Source organism: Tripterygium wilfordii, chromosome 15 (genome assembly GCF_013401445.1).
Source record: "Tripterygium wilfordii isolate XIE 37 chromosome 15, ASM1340144v1, whole genome shotgun sequence".
Taxonomy (NCBI): Eukaryota; Viridiplantae; Streptophyta; class Magnoliopsida; order Celastrales; family Celastraceae; genus Tripterygium; species Tripterygium wilfordii.
The window spans coordinates 14,055,579-14,067,737 of NC_052246.1; the positions used below are offsets into that span (position 1 = coordinate 14,055,579).

The following is a 12,159-nucleotide window of genomic DNA, read 5'->3' on the forward strand; positions in this document are numbered from 1 at the left end:
TCCCTTCAAAGCCGCACTAAAGAAGGATATCGGATGACCAGCTTGTAGTAATACAGCACCAACACCCACTCCGGATGCATCACACTCAATGACGAAAGGAGAATTGAAATCGGGTAGAGATAGAACAGGTGGGTTAGTTACCACTGCCTTCATTTTCTGAAATGCAAGGTCGGTTTTTTCATCCCATAAAAAACCATCTTTCTGCAGCAAACTATGGAGAGGGGCTGCTCATTGAGCATAATTTTTTATAAATTTACGGTAATACCCGGTAAGGCCGAGGAAACCCCTCAAACCTTTCACGGTGGTAGGCCTCGGCCAATCAAGCATCGCCTCCAATTTCTTTGGATCAGCTTTGACACCCTCGGCTGTGACTACATGCCCCAAATAGACTACTTCCGGAGCTGCAAAACTGCACTTAGAAAATTTGGCGTATAATTGATGATCCTTCAAAACTTCCAAAGCTAACTTCAAATGCTCCACATGCTCACCCATATTTTTGCTATAAACGAGTATATCATCAAAGAAAACTAGGATGAATCGTCGTAAATAAGGCTCAAAAACCTTATTCATCAGACTCTGAAAAGTAGAAGGAGCATTGGTCAACCCGAAAGGCATGACCAAAAATTCATAGTGTCCATGATGAGTTCGGAACGCTGTTTTTTCAATGTCCTCCTCAGCCATAAGAATCTGATGATAACCGGAGCGTAAGTCTAACTTGGAGAAGATGGCTGCCCCATAAAGTTCATCCAAAAGTTCCTCAATAATGGGAATTGGAAATTTATCCTTGACCGTAGCCTTGTTTAGTGCTCTGTAATCAATACACATCCGCCATGACTCATCCGTCTTCCGAACCAAAAGAACCGGACTAGAAAAAGGACTAACACTCGGTCTAATAACCCCTGCCAACAATAACTCTTTCACAATCTTTTCTATTTCAGACTTCTGGAAATGGGGATACCGATAAGGTCTGAGGTTAACAGGAAGTGTCCCCTCCTTGAGCAAAATACGATGCACATGAAACCTGGACGGTGGCAGCCCCTTGTGCTCACTAAATACCCCAGAAAAATCATCTATAACCCCCTTGATTGTCATGGGCATGGTCTGTTGACCAACCTGTTGAATGGCCATCTTAGAGTCAAGCATCTGCAACCAGATCCCGTGTTTCCCCCTTGGCCTCCATTTTTCCATAAGCTGCATAGAGCTAACAGCTTCTTTTTGGCTGTGCAAACCCCTCAAATCACACTGCTTCCCTTGCCAAATGAAAGCCATCGTCAGTTCTTGGAAATTCCAGCAAATATTCCCCAACTCTTGTAGCCACTCTATTCCCAAAACTAAGTCACAGCCACCCAGAGGAACAATGTAACCTGAAACTGGAAAATTGGTGCCTTGACACCTCACCACTAGTCTTTCAATCAACCCGCAACACTGTAGCTTCTCACCATTTGCCACCTTTACCGGTGTGGGTCCTATTGACTTCACTGGTAATTCCAATTGAGTCGCAATGGTTGCATCCACAAAATTGTGGGTGGCTCCACTATCCACCAATATTGTCAACGGCATGCTACCCACATAACCTACCACCCTCATCGTCTCTGGGCTGGTATCTCCTCTAATAGCTTGTAAAGTCACGGTTGGCTCGAACTGAATCTTCATGAGTTTAGGTTCAATGGTTTCCCCTACCAACTCTCCCACTACATCTTCTTGAACTTCAATTGACTCCCTATTTGTTGGCTCCTCCATTTCAATAAAGAACAACTTCGGACTGGAACATTTATGCCCTGGTACCCATTTCTGGTCACAATGGAAACAGAGACCCTTTTCCCTTTTCTCCTTCATTTGTTGAGGAGTGATTTTCTGGACAGGCAGTGAGTTAATGTTGTTACCTCCACTCCTTCGCATATTTCCTCCTGGGCTTGACTCTGTTTTATCTTGCTGCCCCCCACCCGGATCCAGTTTCGCTGGAGTAGCCCCGGGAGCATTCGACTTATTTGACTTCCTCACAGCCAAAATTTCCTGCTGCATCCTTGCAAGTTCATAAGCTTCATTCGAGGATTGGGGCTTGAGCATTTGCACTGAAAGTCTAATCTCTTCCTTAAGACCTCCGATGAAACAACTGAGCTTATGACGCTCAGAAAGATCTTGTATCTTCAAAATGATCTCCTCAAACTTCTCCTTATACACCTCCACTGTATGCTCCTGTCTCAGGCGCATTAGATCCACCATTGGACTTACTAGAGGAGTGGTCCCAAACCTGGATTTCACTGCTGTGACCAAACTTTCAAAAGAAGTGATCTGACCCGTTTGCTCCACCTCTCGAAACCAAACCAAAGCCTTACCCTCAAGGTAGAACTTGGCCGTAGTGACTTGCTTGGTAATGGGTACTTGATAGTAATCAAAATATTGCTGGGATTTATAGATCCAAGTCTCTAGATCCTCACCGGAAAATCGGGGAAAATCAATTCGCGGTCTGTCTTCCATGTAGGGTTGTCGGCCCTGCGCTGAACTCTGGGCAACAGATGAGGCACCTGACGAATCACGTACATCCAATCGATTCATGATCTCCGCTAAAGTTTGTTGGTGCCGCAAATCTCTCTCCTGCAACTGGACTTGTAGCTGCGCAGCCTGGTCATCATACTTGGCTTGAAGGGCCAGCAGTTGTTGCTCTAACTGTGCGTTGTTAACCATTCTTGTAAAGGAGGAACGGCCTCTGATACCACTTGTAAGGAACCTGGAACTCCACACTCACAAAGAGAAATATGACCAGCAAGAAATAACACTCTCTTGCAACTGAACTCCAATAATTAACAACAAGATAAGTGGAAACACGATTCAACCAGAGGAAGAGTTCCCCTTGAGAACCAGAGTCCTTAGTACAACAACATTAAAAGGAAAAACAACAACACCCTTTCGTTCTTTGATAAACCACCCTAAGGAAGAAACAACTACTTATATCAACAACCACAAACTGGACTCTTCAAAGGCAGATCCAACGGCACCAAAAACTTCAGCGAAACAAGCAACACAACACACTAACCCAGCCCATAAACAAAAGCACAAATGGGCCCCCAAAACAACACCAACGACAAGTTTAGACATTGTCGAACCCAGGTTCCTGACAAAGAGGCACACACATACAGTCAAATCCCGGAAAAGCAAAAGTAAAACTGTGATTCTGGGATTTGCAATTGCGAAAAAGGACAGCTCAGGGACGCGAGGTCCAAATCATGAGCACGAAACAATAAAAACAGAAAAACAATATTGCAGAGCTCTCTTTCTGACAGGCGATGATAGGGTGCCACTGCAACGCAACAACTCATGAATATATCTATCGAATCGATGGATCAATCTATCTCCGGGTCGTACTTTTGAATAAACAAACCCCAGTATCATCGTTAGATAAAGACAATGCCGACAGAAAGTGACCACCTTGTGCCGACAACAACTCTTCCTCTCCCACCTCTACCAAACCACTCATTTCTTATACCACCGCTCCACATCCATATCTATAATACCTATACAGAATACAAAACCCACCAAAAACAAATAAAAAAAAAGAGAAACGATCTACAGTTTCCTTTGATGTTTCCAGGGGAATAAAAACCTTAAGCAATCTGAAGTTTTAAGATTGAAGGGTATTAAAGAATATGAAGAATCGAGTAAGAAATCAAAACTGGTATTCCTATTGAATAATAAAATTTATAATTAATATTTTGTGGGCTGTAAAGCAGGATAATTGTTGTCCGGTACTGCAAGTTGAAAAGGGTTTATTTTTGTGTCCTGTACAGGGCATCTTGGCCGTAACAGATTACAGACAGAAACCACTCACCAGTGTGTATTCTCCATAAATAACAACAACAAGAAGTGAGAGAGAGAGAGAGGCGCAGAAGAATATGTAGTTAATCATGAACAGTAATCAATAAAGAAAAGAAAGATATTGAAAGCCTTGTGGGGTTAGATTGCCATCCCCACCTGCCAGCCATGCTGACATTGCTACCATTGTCTAACGTTTAATTTAATATACTACAAAATAATAATAATAATAATATCCATATTTTTTATAGAGAAAAAATCTTCCCATCTTTATTTCAAAACTTAAAACCTGAAATATACCGTGAAAAATATGTAACATATATACACCGTATATTTGGATATACATGTTACATGTTACATGTACTTAAAAATTTTGTTCATGAGAATGTTTTCATGCATCCAACTCAGATTGCCCAACAAGGGGTTCTCACTGTTGATGAGTTTGCTTCAGTTAATCTGGTTCAACGTGTGTCTGTCTTGACTGTATCAGATGGTGTGGATATTGAAAGATGGGAGGGTCCTCCGAGTGATTTTATAAAAATAAACTGGAATGCTGCACTAGACAATCATGGTAACTTCACAGGTATGAGAGCTATTTATAGAGATATATATGGAGATTTATTGGCTTGCAGTTCTATGGTAAGGACTAAGGAAGACTGCTCTTGAACCTACACTGGCGGAAGCAATGGGGGAACTTCATGCGGTTCAGTTGGCCATTGAGTTGAGATTTCGACAGATAGTCCTCGAAGGCAATTCTAGTATTGTGGTGGTTGTAGGATCAGATTTCTACAATCGTTGAAAGGTCAACTTTTCTTCCTGTGGGGTCCGTTTGCAGCTTTGGATCCTGCAAGTTTCACAACAAGGCAAACCGTGAAAGCTCCTTAACCGGCTTGGGGGGTGCCGGTAGTGGAGGCTCCGACGATCAAGTTAGTACTTGTCGGAGATGGAAGACCAGCTATCTCTTAAGTGTTTTTGTCTGAATGGGTATTATATAGAGTTGGTAGAAAGTGTTTTTGTATTGTCTAGTTTGTTTTTCGTCCCAAAAATGATCGATCCCCCGCATATGAAAAAAGGGGGGTATTTATAGAGAACAATGATCGACCTTGGGAATTTTGTGTACATTCCAGTTATATCATTGGACCAACTTGTATGAAAGAAGTGTATAAAAAGTCTACTATCCCGGTTGTGTCAGGGTAAGCGATAAAACAACAATGTGTCATAATTAAGACAGGTGTCGATGAAAGTATGGAAGAATTGTAGGCGGTATTTAATGAATAGATACGTATATGAAAGAAAGTCATACCTAAGGATGTGAGCCAGTCACACATACAAATATCGGCTGTAGATTAGACTGATAAGGACTGCTTTATGAGTGAGGTAGTCCGAGTAATGGCGCTCATATGTGGCGTCGCCATTACTCTGTTATGGCGACTGTACCCAGTCGCCAATACCTGCGAATGTCTTGACACCTAGTTCCATCATGCTAAGGAATGATTATAATAAAGTGACCAGTCTGTAAAGCTATAAAGATCCTGTAGATAAGTGTCAGAAAATATGACAGTTTTGGTGTCAGAATACTGTTTATATCACTTAGCAATGATGTAAAGATTGTATATGGACCCAAAGATAGGTTTTTAGGTTTGGGCCTAACTGTGATAGTTAACCTGTGGACCTAGACAGTCCAGCTTGTCTTGTCGTTATGTGACCATGTGGGGCCATACCATTTTTGGCACCTACAGTGGTGGCTATTAGAGGGAAGGAGAAGTTGTTATCCCCATGGGGTACGACAATCATGGAGATTCGCCGTTTACTTTCATGTTTTCATAGTTTGATGGTTTGTCATGTGCGTCGAGGTGCTAACTTTGCAGCTCACTGTATGGCAAGAAGTGCTATCCAAGATCAACAAAGGAGGGTATGAATTGAAGATGGTCCGGAATGTGTGTTGTCCATCGTGAAAGACAAGAAGTTGAATTACAGATAGGATATTGCTAGTTGTTTTTAGATGAGGGTCTTGGTGTAGTGTGATGTTTGTTAAAAATTCTTTAGTTGTTTTTTAGTTTAGCATTCTGAGGTTGTGTTCTATCCAATCTCTGCTATGTAATCCACCATTTGGTGGCTTGAGTGCCTCTTAATATGCCTCCAATTCTTTTGCCCAGTATGGATTATGGAATCTACTCAGGTCATTAGAGCTTCTCAAAAAAAAATAGAAAATGTCATGTATTTTTTTTTTGGAAAGATTATTTTATTCACCCTATTTTAAAGAGAAGTGTATGTTTATGAAGAGATATGACACATATCTATTCCTATATATAGAGAGTTGGTTAGAGCACTTTAAGTATCGATAGTGGCTGGACCCTCTGCTCTTTGAGACTTTCTGATTTCCTCTAGACAAGGCGCCATTTCAAGTCACTAATCTTGATTAGTAATTAAGTAGAAACGATATGGAATTTCTATGATACCGGTTATTATAATATATATATATAGCCATAGCGAGGGATGAATCATGCATGGGTAGGTTTAACAGACGGGCAGCTGGAGAGCCACGTGGTTTTGCTCAAGAAGCGGAAGATATTCAACCACAGACTAAGGGTCCGTTTGGTAAACAATTTTACGAGTAGCATGTATGGTAGTATATATTGTGGTAGTATATATTGTGATAGATTATATGGTGTCTGAAATGCTGGTAGTGTTTGGTTGCAATTATGGTAGTAGCATAAAGCTGTTAAAATTGTAGTGGCAAATTACTTACAGGGGTATTATGTATTTAAGTGGTAAGATATGTAAATAAATATTGAAGTAAATAATAAATAATGTACTAAATTAATAAATAATTTAAACTAATATAAATAATTATAATTAACATTTTCATATATTTTGTACATATAAATATAAGTACTTATAATATTTTACAATTAAATACAATTAAACTAGTGGAGCCCTAAATTTGAGAGGGTAATATGGTCATGACAACAAAAAGGTAAGGATAATATGGGAAAGAAAAGTTGAATTGTGTTAAAATGGTCCAAATGACCACAATTTCAAAATGGCAATAAAATTGTACCTGAAATGCTAGTTGCTAAATGGTTGTTTGACAAGTAGGTAACATTTATACTACCAAGTAGTCTAAATACTATTCAAAATGGTGTGCCAAACACACCCTAAGACTTTAAGTACGTACACCTGTCTGTTGACATTTATTTTACTTGTTATTTTTTATTTTTGAGAAAATAAAAAATTTTCATCTCTTCCATCGGTTTCACTTACACTTTCACGTGCTGTTTGGCACAGCTTTTGAATTCAGAAGAAGGGGAAAGTAAAGTTTGATATTTAGGGCAAATGCAATGGTAAAATGTTATTAGGCCAACAAAGATATTGTCTTTTACTGATGTGGTTGTATTGTAAAATGTGTTTTGCTTATGTGGTTGTATTGGGATAAGTGTTTTGCTGATGTGAATGTATTGATATTTGATGTTTTGGTGTAGTTTTTTTGCGGATAATATGGAGGAATGAAATGTTGTTGGACTCTATGTTGGATGGGAAGAGAAATTGTATAGAAATTTGTGTTTTGTTGATGTGGTTGTATTGGAATATGTGTTTTGCTGATGTGACTGTATTAGAATACGTTTTTGACTTGAGTTTTGTGTAATAAAGATGGGACCGGACCAACAAAAATATTGGCCTAGCAAATAAACAACCATTACATATGTCCTTATAAGATAAGAGGGTAGGAACTAGGGTCTACTTACTTGTCTCGTAGCGATTATATACCTTGCGAGTTGTGATGGGTTAATACCACTTTTACACACCAAAAGATAGTCAGTGTTTCAATTTGCACACCGTAATTTAAAACGTTTCAATTTGGTCATCGAAAGATCAAAATGTATCAAATCGATCGCTCGGTCAAATTTTCCTAGTTTTGGGCCGTCAACCTGCCTGTGTGACAGGTTGACCGGTAAATAATTTTCCACGTGGAAATAATAATTTTTTCTGAAAAAACATGTGGATAAAAAGTGAAATGTGGCACATATCAACCAAAAAAATAAAATGAAAACATGTGGAAATATTAAAAATAATTTGAAAATGAAAATGTTCAAATGTTTGCCTTCTTCAAGCTTGGATACGATCCAGCAGATCCAAATAGATCTGGCGAGGTAGTTGAATCCACGGTCACAACAAGTTGAAGTAGACAGAGATCAAAGGAGGACCCATAAATCATGGCCTCAACAACAAGTTCTTTGCCCTCTTCACGCATCTTCGGTGCAAGAACAACTCTCCTCCGAATCTGGGTTTTTCATCTCTAGTATCAACCCTAACCACCAATTCTTCATCTTCTTCCCTACTCGCCTTAAAACCTCAATTCTGACCCTTCTTGAAAATTGACAAGAAATCGCCCTTATTTGGAACAGAGGAAAAAGAAACTCGGCCATGACTCTTTGGATCTGTCAGAGGTCCTCTTGATTTCTTGATTTTCTTTTATGCCTCGTCCAAGACTATTTGGATCTGCTGGAGCTCCTCTCTCAATCTTCTTTTGAGTTCCACATTCTCCTAGCGGAGACGAAGATCTTCGATTTCTACCGCCCGTGGGTTTGACGGTGGGACAGAGGAACATTGAGGTCATCATCTGCTCCTCAACATTTCTACCGTCCGTGGGTTTGTGCGAGCACGGAGGATGGCAGAGTGGCTTTGGTGGTTACTGGGTTTTTAGTTTTGTCTAATTAATTTTATTTTAATTAAATTTGTAAGTGCTTTAGAGATATTTAATTAGTGTTACTTAGTGTAATTAGTTGCAATTGATGTTAGTGGGTAAATTTTCCACGTCATTATATTCTTTAAAATAATGTTTTTTAGATTGGAAATGTCAATCCACGTCAGCATAAAAAGTTGACTTTTGCATGTCACATAAGCGGTTGACTACCCAAAACTCAGAAATTCTGCCCAAGTGATCAATTTGAAACATTTTGATATTTCAATAACCAAATTGAAATGTTTTAAACTAGGGTGTACAAATTGGAAGACTGACTATCTTTCGGTGTATAAAAGTGGTATTAACCCGAGTTGTGATGAACCATAAGTATACAAATTAATTCGCTGGTCAAGTCATTTGGTCATTTAAGTTGGACCAAATTTGAAACTTAATTGAAACTACGTACGATTGAGGTTGAAAATTTCATATCATGTTTTACTATCCTTTTTTACCATTCATCCAAGCCAATTAATTGTCATTAGACATATATATATGCAATTTATTCTCCGATGTTCATTACGCATTACCTCTGTCTTAATCTTTGTAATTAATTTATTAGGGTGAGCATGTAAATTTATTGTGTACATATATAAATTCTCCTATGAGTTCCAATACGTCCAATCTAATTTTTTTAAAACTATTTTACAACAATACAATTTATTAAATGATATTTCTATGAACATTCAGTTTGGTCTTATAAAGTAACCTAAAATATTAATATAAGTACATATTAAAATGTATGAAAACTAACTAAAGAGCATGTAAAATGAAATAATATATAAATATATATTTAGAAAACATAAGTATTATTATGTATGAATAATTTTAAGGTTACTATTGTTATTGTTATGTATTTTCCATTACTATTAGGTCATAAATAAAAGGAAATTGTTCAAACATCAGTGTGTATATACAAACATATATATATATATATATATATATATATATATATTCACTTACTAAAAAATACTAGTGCTGTGCACGGTCCGGTTAACCGGACCGTTAGGGTCAAACCATTAACCAGACCGGTAGTAACGGTTTTGTATATTATGAAACCAAAACCAAACCATAAACAACCAAAACCGGTGATACGGTTAACCGGTATAATCGGTTCAGTTTCGGTTCGGTTACGGTTTCATAGGTTATGGGCCTCAATGTTGGACCTCTAATCATTAAGAACAAAAACCCAACTATATTTAACTAAATACAAACCCAACTCAAGTTAACGTTTTATAAAAACTTAAGGCCATCACTGATTCACTAAAATAAAAAACAAAATAAAGAAAAAATCATAGTTTGAACTTTGAAACGTCAAAGTTCAGGCAAGATCAAGCAAGAGAGAAATTCAAGCATTAGTAATTTAGTATTTAGTATTATTTCAAATTTCATCTATTTAGAGTTTTAGCCATAAAAATATTATTAATTAGTTAATATATATAAAATGAATTATGAATATACAATATTACAATTATATATATATTTAAGTATTATTTATGAATATATAATATTATAATTATATATTTAATTTAAGTATTATTTATATATACGGTTCGGTCCGGTTAACCGGGGTTTTCAAAAATTTATAACCATGAACCGGTCCGATAACTACGGTGCGGTTCGGTTATTCAAACCGTTTGACCAATATACGGTCAACTAACCAAACCAAACCGGACCGACCAGTTCGGTTTCCGGTTTCGGTCCGGTTTGCGGTCCCATTTGCACAGCCCTAAAAAATACATATAAAAGATATATACACAAAATTTATGTGTATGTAATATATATTTTTTAAACTTGGGGGTGTGGTGCGGCTACAACCTAGTGTAGCCCCCTCCCATCTGCCCCTGGTCTGCGTGGTCTTGAATACTAATTCCTCAATTGCTTTCGAGTCTCGATGCTGCATTTCTCGTCTTGGTTCCTTTTGAAATGTAGCATTTTCTTTTGTTTTGGTTCTCATGCGTTTAAGCTTTTGTTTTGGTTCCAAGTTTCGACGAGTGTGAGAGAATGTTAAGACTTGTATCAACATCGATTAGTGTAAGCTACTGACGTGATTTATAAATAAAGATTCAATCACTCTTAACAGAGAAAGCCCATGAAGGGATTGGATCCACAAGGACCACCCATATTAGTAGCCCTAGGATATTCTCATTAAGAGTTGGAGATAATCTCTCTTCACAAAAGAGTGTTCTTTTAAGGGGAAAAAAATTGGGTGTGCCTTAAACCCAAAATGGACAATATCTTTTCAAGTTGTTCAGATTGAATGCATGTGTGTAGTGCTTTTACCATTTCATGAATATCTGATTTATAACAAGACACGGTTACAATTAGGTTGCTAAAATTAAGCACATAGCTAGATTGTGATTGTGGATCTTCCCTTCTACAACTAAGCCCCCTTATTGTACGTAATCATATATATATATATATTCACGTCCTTATTGGAGTTTTTGTAGGGGTGTTCAAAAGCAAGCCAGAAATTTTAACTCTTTGCTGCTGACGCGTTATTGGAGTTTGGTTTTTAAAAATAAATTTCGGTTTAAAACCGAAATAATTTATTTATTTAGTTTATTATTTATATACATATAATATAATATTAAGGCTTTTTTAGTCGAAAATTTGAAAACACCTAGCAGCCCAGCTTGTCTAGCCCTAGACAGTAGATTATGTAAGCACATATTGGTCAACCCTATTGATTTACGACAGTGTGAGTGGTCAGGTTTTATACTTGATGAATTATCTATGTATATGTAAGTTTTTCTGTGCAGGGATGCATCCCGAGATAGCCTACATTACTCAACAGTTTAGTGAAACATGAAGTAGGCTATTCTAGTCGTGATTCAAAATCAAATTGAAACAAGCCCTATGTGTTTCAACTCAGTTATGACGTGAATCAACATGGTTTATTTATTGTATAACTGAGATTTTGTATTAGGACACTAGTTTAGAGTTGTCTTTAAATAGAAATTCTTTGTCTAGGGCTTTATGAAAAAGAAATTATTTGTTAATTAGGTTTCTTAGTTTTATGCAAAAGGAAGTTCTTGGAATTTAGGTTTTATAATTTTAGCAATTTACGGTTCCCAGGGTTTTGCTCAACTGGTTGAAGAATATATATATAGAGCGTTCAAGACTGGTTGAGATTATCGAAGCTTTAGCACAAATACTTAACCGATCTTCTTTGGTGCTTCAAAGTTATTGTTCCTATGTTTTCTTGGTAGAGAAGAGTGTTGACGTGATACAATTCTCAGTGGAGTGGATCACTTGTTGGTGGGTGATCAAACGTCTTCTCAGTTGAAGCCTTGGGTAGTTCCCAAAGCACGTGTGGTTAATGGACTTGCTGTTGTTAGAGAAACATACATTGAATATCATACTTGCTGCAGTTAGCGAAACATACATTGAATAGTTGATGTACTAAGGTGTCTTCGGTTTAGAACCTTTGTAATCTTTATTCTCATAGTGAATTATTTCCAAAGTTGATTGTTTGATACACTTGAGGTTTTTCCATGTTGGGTTTTCCTTATTATTTTTGTTTTATTTATTGTTTTTTATTCCGTACGTTTTCATACTAGTTGACTAACGGTTGTTGGATTAGAACATATTATCAATTGTTGACT

General features: G+C 37.5%; 1 protein-coding gene across 1 annotated transcript; it reads right to left on the reverse strand.

Annotated features, from left to right (window-relative positions):
- Positions 1–228: 228 nt before the first annotated feature.
- On the reverse strand, positions 229–3,475 carry LOC119979936. Its single transcript, XM_038822555.1, has 4 exons — positions 3,380–3,475; positions 3,255–3,298; positions 2,960–3,112; positions 229–2,728 (listed from the first exon to the last, which is right to left on the reverse strand). Exons 1-4 carry the CDS (start codon positions 3,473–3,475, stop codon positions 229–231), a joined length of 2,793 nt encoding a protein of 930 aa, XP_038678483.1.
- Positions 3,476–12,159: the final 8,684 nt, after the last annotated feature.